This window comes from Colobus angolensis, unplaced genomic scaffold (assembly GCF_000951035.1).
Source record: "Colobus angolensis palliatus isolate OR3802 unplaced genomic scaffold, Cang.pa_1.0 Scaffold172, whole genome shotgun sequence".
NCBI lineage: Eukaryota > Metazoa > Chordata > Mammalia > Primates > Cercopithecidae > Colobus > Colobus angolensis.
In genome coordinates this window covers 4,947,245-4,965,156 of record NW_012114844.1, presented here as the reverse complement: position 1 = coordinate 4,965,156, position 17,912 = coordinate 4,947,245, and the positions used below count along the sequence as shown (strand labels likewise).

Below are 17,912 nucleotides of genomic sequence, written 5' to 3'. Positions count from 1 at the left end.
GTGGTTCACCCACTTCAGCCTCCCAAAGTGCTCTGTCTACAGGCATCAGCCACTGTGCCCAACCTGCAGTGACTTTTTAAAACATAAGTTCAAGCATCTGGTCTTAACTCCTTTAATTGGAGGTATCTCTTCTCTCATTTTTCTCATCTTTGGTGTTCCCCCAGAGTTCACTGCTGACTGGATGTACAACATATATTTCAAAGTCAAGACTGGACTGGGTGCAGTGACTCATGCCTATAATTGCAGGACTTTGGGAGTCCAAGGCAGGCAGATTGCTTGGGTCCAGGAGTCCTAGACAGGCCTGACCAACAGGGAGAAACCCTGTCTCTACAAAAAATACAAAAATTAGCCAGGTGTGCTGGTGCATGCCTGTAATCTCAGCTACTCAGGAGGCTAAGGCAGGAGAATCACTTGAATCCAGGAGGTACAGGTTGCGGTGAGTCGAGATCATGCCATCGCACTCCAGCCTGGGCAACAAGAGTGAAACTCCATCTCAGAAACAAAACAAAACACAAGAACAAGAACAACTTTCTTCTGGAGTAGTCTATGTGTGCCACCTACATAACCTACTGAACGAAACCCAGATCCTTTCCTATTGCTCCCAGTTACAAGGCACTGTTACAAGGTTCAGACTATCCAGAAATAAAAGGCCAGAAAATAGCAAAGGCTATGCATTTGTGGAGTTTAAGTCTGAGGATTTTGCCAAGATAGTTGCTGAAACAATGAACAACTACCTGTTTAGTGAAAGACTCTTGGAGAGTCATTTTATGCCACCTGAAAAAGTACAGAAAGAACTCTTTCAAGACTGGAATATTCCATTTAAGCAGCCATCATATCCATCAGTGAAATGTATAATTAGAATCAGCACTTACACAAAAGCTACGGAAGGAGGAGCAATTTGAAAAGAAAGAAGGATTACTCAGGAAGAAACTAGCTTAAAAAGGAATTGATTATGATTTTCCTTCTTTGATTTTACAGAAAATGGAAAGCATTTCAAAAATGAATTGTCAGATGTCTACAAAAGCCCAGGTTTTATGTAAGAAGAAGAAAAAGGTTTTAGGCACTTCTGACGCTCCTGAGAAGACAGTGGACATCTAGGGCCCCACATTGGTTTGTACATCAACATTTTTAAAGAAACAAAAATCTGAAGTGGCTGAAATGAATGATGATGATGAAGATAATGAAATAGTTTTCAAACAGCCCATAACCTGTGTAAAAGAAGAAATACAAGAGACTCAAACACCTACACATTCACAGAAGATGAAGAAAAACCAGTCAGTGATATTCAATGTATGTAGATTTCTTCTGAAAAATATTTTTATGAGGAAATACAAAAAACTAACTGGGCAAGTTGGCTCACACCTGTAGTCCCAGCTACTCGGGAGGCAGAAGTGGATCACCTGAGCCCAGGAAGTTGAGGCTACAGTGAGCCATGATCATGCCACTGCACTTCAGCCAAGTCAAGTCATTACATTTATCTTGAACTATTTCTAGGCTGGCTTAAGTAGGATTTGTATTAAGAATACAACAGGCAACCTCACAAACATCTAAGTACAAAACTCAAAATATGACCACACCATGGAAGGCCTGCCTGGGCTGGGAGGTGATTTTCCTCTCCTGCAGGCCTTCACTCTGGACTTCTGCTGCATGCTTGTGCTTTGCTCTGCAGATGAGCATTCGGCACGTGCTCCAGGCTCCTCCAGCCTCTGAGGCTTTGGCTTGCCCTGGTAGTACCCCTGGTCCCAGTGTTACTGGACCTTTCCATACAGATGCTCCTCTGCAAAAAATCTATTGAAAACTCTCTGTGTCATTTCCAATGAGCAGGGAGAGGATCTGATCTGCCTAGCAGTGAGGGTGGGAGTTCCTAGTTGTCCCTGGATTTGTAGTACTGCCCTTTCCAGAGATTCGAGGAGGGGCCAGATATCCAAAAAGAGGGTGTGGGTGGGGAATCAGTAATACAGTCTACTTCAACAAGAAAGTATAAAGTAGAGGTGGTGGCTCATGCCTATAATCCCAGCACTTTAGGAGGCTGAAGCAGGCAGATCACTTGAGATCAGGAGTTTGAGACCAGACTGGACAACAGGGCAAAACCCCATCTCTACTAATGATACAAAAAGTTAGCTGGGCATGGTGGCACATACCTGTAGTCCCAGGTACTTAGGAGACCGGGGTGGGAGCATTGCTTGAGCCCAGGAAATAGAGGCTGCAGTGAGCTGAGATCATGATGCCACTATACTCCAGGCTGGTCGACAGAGTGAGACTCTGTCTCAAAAGCAAACAGACAAACAAACAAACAAAAAGGATAAAGTGGAAGCATCTGTATGCAAGATTGAAGTCATGCTTTCCATCTATTTTTTTTCACCTTTCTTTTTTTTCTAAAACACTGTATCTTAAGCTTTTCCCTATGTTATCAAGTACTCATGAGCATTATTTGAATGGTTATATCAGAATCCATTATCTGGACTCATTGTCATTTATCCATCTGCAGTTGCTGGACATACTGCCCTTTCTGCCACGTACAGTCACCCTTCTGACTTTACACTGTGTCCAGTTATCTACTAATACACATACTGGTCATTTAGGACTTAAAGTTAAGAATAGTTATTATGGTTTCTAACACTTCAGAAAGAATGTATCTTCCTAAAAATGGTTGGTGGTTATACTTTTAAAACAAAATAGACAAATTGATGTTGAAATTAATGTTTTGCTTTCTTCTTGTATCTATTTTCACTTCTCTGTCATTTTGATGGATAAAGTTTCATTTGGAAGGATTTTTATTTCAAAACAGAAATAGCATGTGACATGAGAATGGAAACACTGAAAGGTTCAACTTTCCAGTTTACTAAGTTTGTCACAAAAGCTACTGACAGTTAATCATGATTGACCTGTATTGAAAGTGAATTAACATTATGTACAACTTAAGCACTATCTTCTATTGCATATAGAAAAATAGGTGGTGCGTTTGTAGAAGTATTGGGCTAGGAGTCAGGAAGCTTGACTGTTAGTCCCAATTGTGCTTCTTCAACTGAGCACCCCTAGGCAATAATTCAGCAGCTATTTCTTAAATACCTAATGAATTTCAGGCATTGTAGTTGGGCTGGGAATATAGACATAGATACTGCATTCCTGATTCTCCAAGCCTCCCTTCCTCACCCAGCTCACAGTGAGCTTTCTTATGCATTGGGTAAATTTGTCTCCTAACCGGCCCCAACTCTGTCTCCAACCTGCTTCCCAGGGCAGTTGTGAGGATCAAATGAGTGAGAATATGTGTGAAAGCAAATTATAAATGATTTTAAAATGTAATAAAAATATGATCCATCGAAAATTACTTAAAGATCCTTAGAATTTTAAATAAACAGTACATTAGGCCAGGCTCTGTGGCTCACACCTGTAATCCCAGCACTGTGGGAGGCTGAGGCGGGCAGATCACGAGGTCAGGAGATCGAGACCATCCTGGCAAGCATGGTGAAACCCCGTCTCTACTAAAAATACAAATTATTCACTGGGGGTGGTAGTGTGTGCCTGTAATTCCAGCTACTCAGGAGGCTGAAGCAGGAGAATCGCTTGAACCAAGGATTCAGAGGTTGTGGTGAGCTGAGATCAAGCCACTGCACTTCAGCCTGGTAACAGAGCGAGACTCTGTCTCAAACAACAACAACAACAACAACAACAACAAGTACATTAACCTGAATTCTCTCTGGTTTTGATTTTAAATAGATATGAAAATTTTTCAATGAACCACTGAGATGTTTGAAAATCTTGGCTTGATTATTCTCCAAGAGAATGATGCAGTGGTTTGTATGATTAATTTTCTAAAATTGCTGGCAAAAGAAATCAAAACCTTTTTTGAGTTGACTGTGTAATGGAGAAATGTTTTATGTGTTCACTAACAGCTTGCCTTTGTTTGATTCCAGCTGCAACGTATCATGAGTGATGAGATCTCTGTGCAGGTGACTGACCTTTACCTGGCAGAAAATAATAATGGGGCCACCGGAGGCCTTGGGAAGATGGGGGATGACTGGAGAAGACTTTGTTAGAGCTGTGACCCTCTTCATCCTGTCCTGATCCCCCAGCTGACCCTTGTCCTCAGACCTCTACAAAACTTTGACCAAGTGGTGGTGGAGGAATTCTGGTGGGTCCAGGGTGGCCCTGGGTGGCCCAGGGCTCAGACCTGGGTTCTGGGGTTGAGGGCAGGAGGCTGGAAGAGATGACCTCCCTTAGGCCCCTCAGGCTGTCCAGCCCCCTGAAGTGGGATGATCCTCCCAGCAGGCTGCATCCACTAACCGCCAGAGTGGGTGCCACCTTCTTCAGGGCGGTGCCAGCCCAGGCTCTCGTGTGGGACTGTGTGCGCCAGGGTCTGCACATCCTGGGGGAGGCAGAGGGCCTCTTGGTAGAGATGGTCATCGCAGACCTCAGTCAGTACCTCCTTCCCTCTGTAGGCCCCCTCCATGTGTCCACCTGCCTCCTCCCTCGGGCTCACTGCCTCTGCATGCCCTGATCTGAAACCTGCCTCCCCTCCCCACGGAGCCCGCCCAGATGCTCCTAGCCCCAGCTCTCTGATCCCATAGCAACTTCTGGGCCCAGATTCTGCCTTCTCAGAAGTCTGGGAGGCAGAGCCCCTGCCTGGCCGTAGCCTTCTTGGTCTGCTGTAGGCACTCCTAGCCCCGAAGCTGGTATTTTAAAAAGTGATTTCTGGATATTTAGATAGTCATCTGGTGTGAGGAGCTGGGAGGGTCCCAGGGTAGAGCCCACAAGAGGAGGGAGACTGAAAAGGGGTCAGAGGGAGAATGGGGGCTGCTGAGGGCAAGGCCCACCCCCCTCCCTGACCTCCCAAACCCAGCCACAGAGCCAGTCAGCCTCAGGCCAGAGGGTGTGAACAATGGGTACCCTGGCTGTTCTACAGTGGATCAGAGCCACTGGGTGTGGGGGGTCTTCCAGGACAGGTGTGGGGCTGCCGGGGCAAGGTAAGGCAGGCTCCCAGGGCAGAGACTGAGGCTGACCCCTGCAGCCCCCCTACTGCAGGGGGGGAATGCCGGGATAGGCAAGGGTCTTGACCTAGAAAGCCCCAGCAGCTCCTGTGCCCATCAGGACACCGTTGAGGCTTGGTGGTGGTGGAACCCAGGAATGGTCTTTGAACCCACGATCTGGAAGGGGAAGCCAAGGACAGTCCTGGCCCGTAAGCTCCCCTACCTGCAGGCAGTGGGCAGACCCAGTGAGGGGACCCCAGGAGCCCAGACCATGAGTTTACCTGGCCAAAGACAGCAGCCAGCAGCAAGACATCGAAGAGGGCACGTAGAAAGGTCATCACATTGGGGTTGACTGCGGCTGGCACCAGTTTCCTCTGTACTTCTGGAACACACAGGCCTCTCCTTCCTATCCATGAAGCACCCCTGCCCCACCCCAGCACCCCAAAGACCAGCCTAATAGATGCACTTGTCCTGGGTCAGCCCCGCTGTCCAAGCAACTGCAATTTCTCACTAGAGAGCCAGGGCGGGGCAGGGTGTAGGAGGGGTCCCTGGAAGATGCTCCTTGGGATGCCCTGATGCCTAAAACGCTCCCCATTGGGCCTTCTCAGGGATGGAGGGTTATGGCATCCTGTTCTCTCCAGGCACCTGCATCACCACGGGAGCGCTTACAGGAGTCACGGGAGATAATTGGCTCACTGGAGCCAGGAACAGCACGGACGCAGCCCTGGGGCTGAGGCTAAGTGGACTCTGGGAGACCGTCACTCTGTCTTCAAGCTTTGGTCTCCTGGTCCTCTACAAGCCAGGCTGATTCAGCCTTTGCATGAGGCCTTGCACAGAGACAGAGTCCAAACACAGCTGGTGAACACAGTGGGCTTTAGGGAGGGGGCACATACCTAGTGGTGGGGGCTGGGTACCAGGGAAGGGAGGCCCTGGGGCTAGCATGGCCTGTCTGGAGGTGACACAATGGGACATGAACCACATGAGGAGAGAGGGTCCACCTGGAAGTGTGGACCAGCCAGACAGCCACCAAGCGGGATGGCAACCGCCAGAGCCTCCAGGACAGCAGAGGGGGCTGGGAAGGGACAGAGGACAGCTGAGGGGCAGGGAACTTGGTTTCCTTCAGACAGACACGTGAGTCTTCCTGAAGTGGGTCTTCCTCAAGGGGGTGAGGGTCATTCAAGACACACCTCCAGTCCCCCTCAAACCATCTCAGGAGGCCACCACCAACTCACACAGTCCAGTTGAATTGTCACAGTGACCCCAGAACAGCACAGCCCTATCCTTCAGATGAATAAACAGAGGGAGAGACACATCTCACAGCCAGGAGATGGGACTCAGACGCAGGTCCAGCTGCAGTGCTGCCTCAATGGCTCCACCTGCACCTCCTCCAGCACTCAGTTCCCGCTAACAAGTGAGCACCTGAGTACAGGTGAAATAGGTGCTATTATCCTCATCTGGCTGCTGGGGAAAGGGAAGCAAGGCACACGTGACTTGCTCAAGACCAAAGTGACAGGGCTGGTTCAACCTCATCTGTCTCGGCCAGCACATCTCCATGGCACAGGCTTTACTGTGATCCAAACCTGGAAGGTGGAACTCCTTCCAATGTCCCACCCAGGGCACAGAGCGTGCAGCCCCATGTTTGGGGAGGTGACAGTGTGGGAAACAATCTGGCTAGGCCATGGACTCTTGGAGCCCAGGTTTCCTAGGGCCAGGAGAGCTCTGGAGCCCACTCCAACACCTACTGTAAACCTGGAATCTGCACTGCAGGAGATCAGGAGAGGGGTTCATCCTCCGATGCACCTACAGCAAGGTGAGACAGGCACAGGTGGGCGCCCTTCTTCCAACCAGCCTCAGGTGGGCAGGAAGCAGATCTCCTGGTTGACCTTCCTCTCCTGCCTCCCCAAAGCAGAGGAGAAGGGGCAGCCGCCCATCAGGCCATTGCCCAGATTGAAGCCGCTGAAGCTACGTCTCAACAGGCGAGTGTGACCCCTGAGTATCCCAGGCCCGGCCCAAGGCAGTCCAGTCTCTGGTGAGGACCTGGTAGACAGGAGATGTGATGTCCCCAAGTGGCTCTATAAACCTCTGATTGAGGATAATCAAGGAAATGGACAAGACCATCATGTTCAGCCAAGAACCTGGCAGGCACAAGGGGAACCAGGGGCAGGCAAAAGTCAGTTTGGCCCCAGGCATAGCCCCTGGAAGGATGGTGGATGAGGGGCCAGCCACAGTGAAGGGGAATGGAAGGCCACAGGCTGGATGGCCAGGGCTGTCAGCTCCTGCAGCCCCTGCAGAACATCTGCCCAGGCCTGGCTCTGCACTTAGCCTTCTGCCTGGAGCCACAGGTGCCTGGACACTGGCCTCTAGTAGGGATGGTGGTACAAAAGGCACCTGTGGCCACATGTGGGCACCTAAGCATGGGACAGAGGGGTATCGTGCCCCCAAAGAAACCATAGAGGCCAAGAGCTTAAGCAGATGTGACACCATCAATAAACCCCCTTGTCCTGGGTCACATAAATTAAGTCAGTGCCTACCCTGACCCTGAAGCTGCAGCTCAGTCTGGTTGAGACTCACAAAGAGATGTTAGTGCTGGGCAGGGGGCCTGGCCCAGCCTGTGATGTACAGCAAAGCTGTGGGCTGGACAAGAATCTCTGAAGATTAGTCCAGGACAAGGTGAGCTGTGTCTGGGCAGGGAGTGGGGGCAATGCCCAAGGTGCAGGAGGCCTGAGGACATTTAACTAAGTAGGGTGCCAGGTCAGGATGCGCAGAAGAGAAGGTGGCATGGCAGCATCCTGCCCGAGGCCAGGCTATAAACCTAGGGGCCGCCTTGTCGAGCCTAAACCATGCTGCCACCCAGATGCCATCCTTCAAATGTGAGGCAGGGCTGGGAGAGCCCCCAGAACCCTCATCCCTCCCTCCCCAAGCTGGTTCCCATCCCTCACCAGAAGGAAAGGGAACTCTTCTACGGGGCACAGCATGCCAGGTTCTCTATCACCTGGGGAAGGGGTCAGGGGGAGGGGGAGCTGCAAGTGGGTGAGAAAGAACCCAGACCCCTCTCTGTCCCTACCTGACAGGTGACCTCCAGCAAGCTGCTTTCTTTGCCTGGAGCCAAGGAGAGTCACAGGGGAGGGACCAGGTTAAAAGAGCTCCACCCTGGAGCCCAGAGCTATCCACAGAGAAAACCCCCCATCCTCCTGATTCTGCTCCCAGCTCACGCTGCTGGGATAACATCCTCCCCATCAGAGAGGAAATGGGAGACAGAGGCTGACCCTGCTCCTTCAGGCACCTCAGCGGGTTTGGGTCCGCCTTCATCATGATCAGGGAGGGGGTCCCCGGGATCACAAAGGTGAGGGGCAGTTTCTTGGGCTCCAGGTGCTCCAAAGTAGACCCTGCAGGGCACCAGAGCTAGAAGGGTGTTAGGGAGGCCAGGCACAGTGGCTCAGGCCTGTAATCTCAACACTTTGAAAGGCTGAGGTGGGTGGATCGCGAGGTCAGGAGGTCAGTTACCATCCTGGGTAACACAGTGAAACCCCATCTCTACTAAAACTACAAAAAATTAGCTGGGCATGGTGGCATGCACCTGTAGTCCCAGCTACTTGGAAGGCTGAGGCAGGAGAATCACTTGAACCCAGCAGGCAGAAGTTGAACAGGGCCAGGACCTGAGCTCTGCCTGGCCATGGTGACTGAGCCAGGTAAGCAATCTGTCACTGTGTCTCACGGGGAATGTCAGCATTACCTCTGGAGTCAAAGTAGGTAAGCCAGGGTAACCAGAGTTCCCAGTAGGGACCAAGACCAAAGGACGCAGGGGTCGGGCCTGTCCCTGAAGTTCAGGCTGGATGAGGGGCTCTGTGAAGCTGGGGCAACTGAGGTCCTGCCTTTCAGGTTAGAGGCATCTGGGTCCTGGTCTAGACCCTCATATGCCATCCGGAGACCCAACCCTGGGGACAATTCCTCCCAGGCTGGTAGCAGAGAGTCGATCCTTGTACTCACCCCACCAAAAGCTCTGAAATGAGGGGGCCTATGGGTGGGGGAAAGACTCATCAGAACAAGGTTCTCAGGGCAGGTATGGTTTTAGCTGGGCCTTAGGGCAGTCAGAGAGGTAGGTGACAGGGCCGCTCACAAAGTCTGCCAGAGCACGCAGGAGGATCACAGGTTGGGAATGTTCTGGAAGACAGCAGGCAGCCTCTTACTCACCGATGGGGCCAAGTACGGTCAGGTCCACACACCAGCAGAAGCTGGTATCCACACACTGGTGCACTTTGTTTCCTGTTTTAGAGACAGGGTCTTGCTCCGTTGCCCAGGCTGGAGTGCGGTGGTGCAATCATAGCTCACTGCAGCCTTGACCTCCCGGGTTCATGTGATCTTCCCACCTCAGCCTCCTGAGTAGCTGGGACCACAGGCGCATGCCACCGTGCCTAATTTTATTTTTTGTAGAGACAGGGTCTGGCTATGTTGCCCAGGCTGGTCTCAAGAGCTTTCCACCTCAGCCTCCCAAAACACTGGGATTACAGGGACAAGCCAGCTCTCCTGGCCATGCTGGTGCATTTTGGCTGCCATGGTGCACAGGAGGTATGAGCTCTGGGGATGCAGAGCCTGCTTCTGGACCTCTACCCTGGCCTGCACCCAGACTGACCCCTGGGCTGCAGGGAACAGGTGTGGAGAGAACACAGCAAGCAGAATGAGCTAGCCAGTGATGGAGACCCAGGCTGGGACTACGAGAGATAGGGCTCCAACCCTCGGCGTAGTGGCCCTGCCCAACCCCTTGGGGCCAAGATGACTTCCTAGGAAGCCAGGCATGGAGGCCAGCATGCACCTGAACTGAGGACAGAAGACTCTGATGAGAGGGAGGGGGAGGCCTCTGACATAGTTTGGATACTTGTCCCATCCACGTCTCGTGTTGAAATGTGATCCCCAATGCTGGAGGCGGGGCCTAGAGTGTGAGGTGTTTGGGTCATGGTGGGGGACGCCTCTTGAATGGCTTAGTGCCCTCCCCATGGTAATGAGTGCATTTTCTTCTTTTGTTTCTTCTTGTCTTTTTTTTTTTGAGACAGAGTTCACTCACAGCCCAGGCTGGAGTGCAGTGGTGCGATCTCAGCTCACTGGAACCTCCATCTCCCAGGTTCAAGTGATTCAATGAGTGAGTTTTCTATCAGTTCACAGGAGAGCTGGTTGTTTAAAAGAAACTGATGCCTCCTCTCTCTTTCTTCCTCTCTCACCATGCAACAGGCCTGCCCCCTCTTCGCCTCCCGCCAGGAGTAAAAGCTTCCTGGGACTGTTTGCACCAGGGTCTGCACACCCGTCATCCCAGACCTCAGTCAGTACCTCCTTCCCTCTGCAGGCCCTCTCCCTCTGTCCATCTGCCTACTCCACATGCCCTGATCTGAAGCCTGCCTCCCCTCCTCAGGGAGCCCTCCAAGATGCTCCTAGCCCCAGATCTCTGGGCCCACAGGATCTTCTGGGCCCAGATTGTGCCTTCTCAGAAGTCTGGGACGCAGGGACCCACCTGGTCATAGCCTTCTCGCTCTGCTCTAGGTACTCTTGGCCCCAACGCCTCCAGCCCACTGGACGCCTTCATCTCTAGCTATGCCGTGGCTCTCCTCATCCTGGGCCTCCTGCTCGTCAGAGTTGCCCTTGTCCTGGTGAGTGTCTGGCTGGGCCTGGGCCGCTTCCTGAGGGGCAGCCTCAACCATTGACGCCTTGAGCCTCTGAGCCAAGCTGAGGGGTGAGCAGGTCCCTTTCCACCCCTGATTCCCCCATCCAAGCCCAGCATCTCCTCATCCTCCAGCTGGGACCACAGTGTTTGGGGCCAAAGGGTTGGGCCTGATGCCAGTGGTCCACCCTTCTTGTCAAGGTGCTAAACTTGAGGGCATGCCTTGGGTGCTGACGTTCCCAGGAACTCAGAGCCAGAGAGGGCCAGGCACCAGCCCGAAGTCAAACAGCCAGGGGCTTTTTCCCTCCTGGACCCCTGAGGACTCGACTTGCAGGGCTGGGAAAGAGGTGGAGTGGGGGAAAGCAATGACTTGTCAACCCATGCAGGGAGCCCCACTCCCATCCCCAAGGTGCATAAAGTCAAGGAACACCCGTTTCCAAGTCCATGCTCACTCAGGGCCCTGCTCCAAGTGCTTGGCACTCACACCGGCCTCCCGCCCTTCATGCCACAGGTATCGGTCTCATTTACAGAGGGGGAAATGGTGGCCAAAAGCCTCCGCCAGCACACATAGCTAGACCATACAGAGGTCTTAGGTGCAGCTGAGGGGTCCACAGTCTCTGCTGCCCCTTCTGCCACTTGTGCTCTCAGGGACCACGCTTCGGAGAGGGAGGAATAAGAGAGAGCTGGGTGCTCACACATGGGGCACAGGGGACTAGGGAAGAGTCAACCAGGAGGAAAGGGCAAGGTCTGATCCTGTATGTACACATCACACAGCCCGCGGAGTCAGGAGAGCCAGGGCCAGGTCCCAGCTCTGCAGCTGCTTGGTATGTGACCATGGTTAAGTCATCCCCCTGGACTCTCCATGCACTTGTGTGCTGTGTGCACCTTCTAAAATGAGCCTGGACCCTGGCTGGCCTCATACTTGCTGCGCATGCTGCAGACCCACGAGTGCTTCTGCAAGGCACTTTGCTTCTCCTCGTAACAGTGGCACATGCCGGCCGCGTGCTCTGGGGGTAGAATGGAGTAGCTCTGGAGGTAGCAGGTGGAGGCTTGGCTTGGGTTCCTGGCCCAGACGAGGCAGAGTACACCTCAGGGTCACGGGGCCTTGGCAGCAGCCCTTGGCCCACACAGGCTGCCCAGCTGCCCACCCACAACCCATACCTTGGGGCAGCCCCAGCTGCTGCAGTTCACTGGACAAGGATTCGCCATCGACACTGTGCTTGGCCGCACTGGAGAGGATGAAACTCAGCACTGCCACTGTGGCCTTCACATCGCCTGACTCTGATGGACCCGTGAGTGGGACAGGTGGTGTCACTGTGTCCCCAGCCACCTCCCAGTTGCCCTATTAACTTCAGCTCAAAGCTCCCAGGCCTCCTGAAGCCACAGGCACTGCTCCTGCTCCACCAGGAGCTGGCAGAGGACAGGAAGGTGGGACTGTCAATGTCTTTCTTTCCCTCATGTTCCTCCACTAGGGAAGGTACGTTAAGGATGCTGCAGGGAGGGGTGGGGGGCCCCTCTGTACCAGGCACCAGGCTGAAGTCCCAGGGTTGCCTGGGGCCTGTGGACTCAGTGGGGTACTCACCAAACTTGACATCAGCCGGGAGCTTCAGGATCTTCTCATACTATGGGGAAAGGAGACCTTCAGAGGGTGCCAGTACCCTATTCACCAGCCCCTCACCCCTAGCCTGGATCCTGCAATAAGGAACAGACAGGCTGGAAAGAAGTATGGGAGGTGCCCAGAGAGGTTTCGAGGCTGAGTCACCCATCTCCCCAGGCCTAGTGCAGAGCTTCAGGGCACTGGGGGTCATAAGGTCATGGGACAATGGGGTGCTGGGTCTTGTACTCACATCATTCCCCTGTCCCAGCAGCTCATTAATACCTGGCTGCAGAGCAGCTGCAACTTCACAGAGGACTGGAAGGGGAGTCCTTACATCAGCCAGGCTGGCGAACCTCACCCCTCCTTCCTGGGGACTGGCTCAGAGCAGGCCAGCTGCTGATCACGGTCACAATGCATGGTAGCACAGGCTGAGAGCACTGAGGCCCTAAACTTAGAGAAACCTCACAATCATCTACACCCAAAATCCTCAGCCCAGTGCCCCTCCTCCACCCAGACTAGACCCTGTGCACTCAACCATCTTGGCCAGCGTGCTGATCTCTGCCAGGGACAGACTCCCCAGTCGGGACAGTCCAGATCACCACAGAACCGGAACCTCTGCAAGGGAGGGAGGCAGGTAATCAGGCTGCAGGGAAGGCTGAGGTGTGGCCAGGATCTGTGTCTCCCACACTGCTGCCCGGCAGGGACCCCGGTCCCCGTCATAGATGGATACCCTCTGGCCACTTGTTCTCCCCTATCACCAGGCTGTTGAGTGAACTCTCTCCCTAACCCACCCTCCACCAAACCCTGTTCTGAGGTCTACTCCAGGCATTCGTCTGCTCAGCAAACATCAATTGAGCGACTTCTCTGTGCTAGCTCCCACTCTAAGCACTTGGATACAGCAGGGAATAAAACAAAGTCCTGTGCCTCACAGAGACGAGTGACCTCTCTCCCCTCTTCCCCATAACCCACACAAGTCCAGCCACTCTGGCTTCCCTGCTGCTGCTCAGGGACACCAGTTTTGCTCCCACCATCCTTGCCTGCTGCACACTGTGTGGCTTGCTATCCTTTATTTCATTCCACTCTCTGCTCAAGTGACCCCTCATCAGACCAGCCCCTCTTTTTTTCTTTTTTTTTTTTTTTTAAGACAGAGTCCTGCTCTGTTTCCCAGGCTGGAGTGCAATGGCACAATCTTGAGTCACTGCAACATCCGCCTCCTGGGTTCAACCAATTCTCCTGCCTCAGCCTCCCAAGTAGCTGGGACTACAGGCACACACCATCACACTCAGCTTTTTTGTATTTTTAGTAGAGACAGGGTTTCACCACGTTGGCCATGCTGGTCTTGAACTCCTGACCTCGGGTCATCCACACACCTCAGCCTCCCAAAGTGCTGGGATTACAGGCGTGAACCACTGCACCCGGCCAGAACGGCCCTTCTTGATCATACTTCCTAAAATAGCCCCTCACACAAGGAAATTTTGGTGGCCAGAGGAAATGTTCATTATATTGATTGTGGTGATCCAAGAGCCAGGAAGATTTGATCTTTACTTGTGCAGCCTCATCTTTCCCTAACCTCCAGGTGATACTCTCTCAGCTATGGGAAATGCATTCATTCCTGGGGAGCCATGCTCTCTCTAACCTGGTCTCTGCATATGCAGTTCCCTATCTGAAGACACACGCCTCCCACCCTTGCCGCCCAACTCCTGGTATACAAACTGTATTTCGGCCAGCCAGCTCCTGCCATCCGCCTTTAAGGTACACAGAAGGCGCAGTTAGGTCTCTGCCCCTGGAGCCTTAACTATGACTGCCAATTCAAGCCTCCGATTTCCCCTTCCCTCCGCAGCTCAAGTCCTCCCAGCGCCTAGCACAGTTCATGGTAGAGACTAGGCACTTAGAACGCAGGGATGGATGGAAGGAAGGAAGGAAGGATGGATGGATGGATGGATGGATGGATGGATGGTGCTTCCGCCAGAGAAGCACCGGGACTCTGAGCTGGCCGGCCTGCTCTGTCTTACCCTCCCCCCACCCCCCCACCCCCCGCCCCCGTCTCGGGAGCGGGATGCGGTGGACTTTTCTCTACCACGCCCACAGCCCCCACGCTCGCACACACTGTGTTTGCGGAGAGGCCAGGGCAGACAACCTCCCCCCGTTTCCGGAGCCACTGGCGCCCCCGAATTCCCGCTCCAACGGCCCATGCCTCGCTTCAGCCCTGGTGCCTCATCATCGCTCCAGGAAGCCAGGGCCCGGGAATTTCTTTTTCCAGTCGCGTGGGGTCAGCTGATTCCACGATCACGTGACTTAGACTAACGGACTCCGGGAGGGCGGGGGCTGCTGGAGTGAGGTTGAGAGCGGACCGCAGCCCACTGGAAATGCCGGGGGCTAAATTCTGGCGTCTCCTTCTCGTCTCCCAGAATCCTTCCCTGGAAAAAACCAGCGCCCACCGCCAGTTTAACTGACAGTGGGAGTTATTTCATTTGTTTAAGTTAAGCGGGCAGGATCCCCGGAGCCAGGGGGATTCAGGTCATTGCCATGTTTTCTGCTGTTAAGCGAACAGCATTATACACAGCTGCGACCTGTGGCAAAAGACATTTTTAAAACTATTGAAATCTACTACACATACAGAACACTGTACCTATTATAAATATAAAGCTTAATAAGTTTTCATCAACTGTAGACCTCACATAACCAGCACCCAGATAAGGAAATAACCAGATAACTTCTTCAAGTGCATGGGTATTTTATTTCATTTTGATGAGTCGTCTAGGTGCCTAACAAAAAGGGCTGTCATAATTAACATGCTCGGGAAAACTCCCTACAGCTTCAACATCAATAGATGCTTAATTATTGCCAATCTGATGGGGGAAAAAAATCAGTTGCTTAGATTGCAGTGGTAGTCTGCTTACCGGTAGCTTTGAGCTAATGGGTAGTCTAGAACAACTAAGTTTCCGACATTGACTTGAAGAGGCAAAAACAAAAAGACAAAACAACAACAAAAATACATTAGAGAATAGACTAATAACCAGAGAAGACATTGAATAGAGTCATTCCTTAGTAACCTCAGGATATTGGTTCCAGGACCCCAGAGATATCAAAATTCACCAATGCTCAAGTCCCTGAGATAATATGGCATAGTATTTGCATATAACCTATACACATCCTTCTGTAGATTTTAAGTCATCTCTAGATTACTATAATACCTAATACAACATAAATGCTTTGTAAATACCTGTTATCAAGTATTTATGAATGTTTGTTTTTTATTGTTTTACTTTTTCCAAATATTTTTGATGTACAGTTGGTAAAATCCAAGGATCCAGAACCCGAGGATACAGAGGGCTGACTGTAGTTTGAGCTGTCTCCTCAATTCCATGCCCATCCCATGCACCAGGTGCAGCTGGTTTTATTGTTGCAGGCTTTCAGGTTTTCAAAAGACAGAACTCATGACAAGTAAACTGCTCTATAGAATAGAAAGAAATGGAAAGTGCCCCAATTCATGGTAAAATTGAGCTCATTTCTGAAGAGTTCTTTTACAAATCATAAGCACTAGCCTGTCGAAAACAACAGTATGTTAAGTTACTAGACTATCCTATACCATGTCGGAGAAAAATTTTAAGAGCATAAGACCTGTAATCATAGCATTTTGGGAGGCCAAGGCCGGTGAATCACTTGAGCCCGGGAGTTCTGGACCTGGTTGGGCAATATAGGGAGACCCCAGTCTCTACCAAAAATTAGCCACTTGTGCTGGTGCACACGTGGCGTCGCAGCTACTTAAGAGGCTGAGGTCAGAGGATCTCTTGAGCCTGGGAGATGGAGGCTGCAGTGAGCCATGATGGCACCACTCTACTCCATCCAGCCTGAGCAACAGAATGAGACCATCTCTAAAATAAAAATAAAAAAAAAAAGCTGGACACAGTGGATCATGCCTGTAATCCTAGCACTTTGAGAGGCTGAGGCAGGCAGATCACCTGAGGTCAGGAGTTGGATACCACCCTGGCCAATGGCGAAATCTCTCTCTACGAAAAAACAAAAACAAAACAAACAAACAAAAAAAGCAGGGCATGGTGCTGGGTGCCTGTAAATCCCAGCTACTCAGTAGACTGAGGCACAAGAATCACTTGAACCTGGGAGGTGGAGGTTGCAGTGAGCCAAAATCACACCACTACATTCCAGCCTGGGCGACAGAGTAAGACTGTATGAAAAAACAAAACAAAACAAAACACAGAAGAATGGCTCAACTTTAGTTTCATCCTATCAATAGCTTAAAGAAGAGAAAAAGGGATAGATTTGGAAAACCACTTTTTCCTTAAAAAGAGAAAATTAGGAAGAGATGAAAACTGTCTTAAGAGTATTTGAAAAACAAAACAGCAAATTTAACATCAGACAGACAAAATATTTAAATTTAAAAATAAAGTTAAAGGTGGGTGGCGTGCCCTTTTAATGTCCTACTGTAGTATTGTTTCATAGATACTTATTTTACAATTAAAGATTATTTGACTGTTTAGAGCCTTGGCTCTCACACATTAGAGTGTATCATAATCAACTGCAGGGCTTGTGAAACCAGCTGCTGGGCCCCACACCAGAGTTTCTAACTCAGTAGGACTGAGGTGGGGCCTGAGCATTGCATGTCTATGTTCCCAGGTGATGCTGATGCTTCCAATTAGAAACCATGCTTTGAAAACCACTAGTGTAGGGAAATAAACTAGAGAATACGTTATGAATATACTGGAGAATATGTATATAAGTTAACTTACAGATTTCTGTCCAGTAGGAAAGATAACTCCCAAAGAGGACAGTTTTATTTTCCAATATGATTTTTTTTTTTTTTGAGACAGAATCTTACTCTGTCACCCAGGCTGGAGTGCAGCGGCATGATCTCGGCTCACTGCAGCCTCTGTCTTCCATGTTCAAGCGATTCTACTGCCTCAACCTCTTGAGTAGCTGGGACTACAGGCACCCACTACCGCACCTGTCTAATTTTTGTATTTTTAGTAGAGACAGGGTTTCACCATGTTGGCCAGGCTGGTCTTGAACTCCTGACCTCAGGTGATCCTCCCATCTCGGCCTCCCTAAGTGCTGGGATTACAGGCATGAGCCACCACGCTCAACCTCCCTTTAGGATATTAACAAGTTTTGTCTCTGTTTCAGAATGCATTTCGGAATGCCCTTCCTGGAGCACTGCAGACACTGTCTCTCAAAACATTCCTTGAACTAGCTTCACCATGTTGCTGACGCCCTTGTAAATTAAAGAAAATATCTTATACATATTCCTTCATTATTTGTGTGAAAGTCAAGCTTTTCAAATTGTGAAAATTATACTTCAGGCTGGGCGCAGTGGCCCACACCTGTAATCCCAGCACTTCGGGAGGCCGAAGTAGCGGGATCACTTGAGGCCAGGAGTTTGACACCAGCCTGGACAACATTTCAAACTCCATGTGTACTCAAAAAAAAATCAAAATTAGCTGGGTGTGGTGGCACACACCTGTAGTTCCAGCTACTTGGGAGGCTGAGGCACAAGAATTGCTTGAACCCAGGAGGCAGAGGTTACCATGAGCTGAGATTGTGCCACTGCACTCCAGCCAGAGCCAGAGCAAGGCTCTGTCTCAAAGGGGGAAAAAGAAAGAAAAGAAAGAAAGAAAGAAAGAAAGAAAGAAAGAAAGAAAGAAAGAAAGAAAGGAAGGAAGGAAGGAAGGAAGGAAGGAAGGAA

General features: G+C 51.0%; 1 protein-coding gene and 1 pseudogene across 1 annotated transcript in view; one reads left to right on the top strand and one right to left on the bottom strand.

Annotated features, from left to right (window-relative positions):
* Window positions 1–5,775, top strand: part of LOC105509273 — a 7,195-nt pseudogene extending 1,420 nt beyond the window's left edge.
* A 1,154-nt stretch (window positions 5,776–6,929) lies between these two features.
* LOC105509272 overlaps window positions 6,930–17,912 on the bottom strand; it is a 14,581-nt gene continuing 3,598 nt past the window's right edge. Inside the window, 12 exon segments of the mRNA XM_011938447.1 lie at window positions 6,930–7,102; window positions 8,234–8,353; window positions 10,501–10,633; window positions 10,886–10,950; window positions 11,520–11,621; window positions 11,776–11,895; window positions 12,197–12,236; window positions 12,462–12,487; window positions 12,490–12,526; window positions 12,747–12,785; window positions 12,788–12,826; window positions 14,517–14,628. Coding sequence (XP_011793837.1) covers window positions 6,930–7,102; window positions 8,234–8,353; window positions 10,501–10,633; window positions 10,886–10,950; window positions 11,520–11,621; window positions 11,776–11,895; window positions 12,197–12,236; window positions 12,462–12,487; window positions 12,490–12,526; window positions 12,747–12,785; window positions 12,788–12,826; window positions 14,517–14,628 — 1,006 coding nt within the window.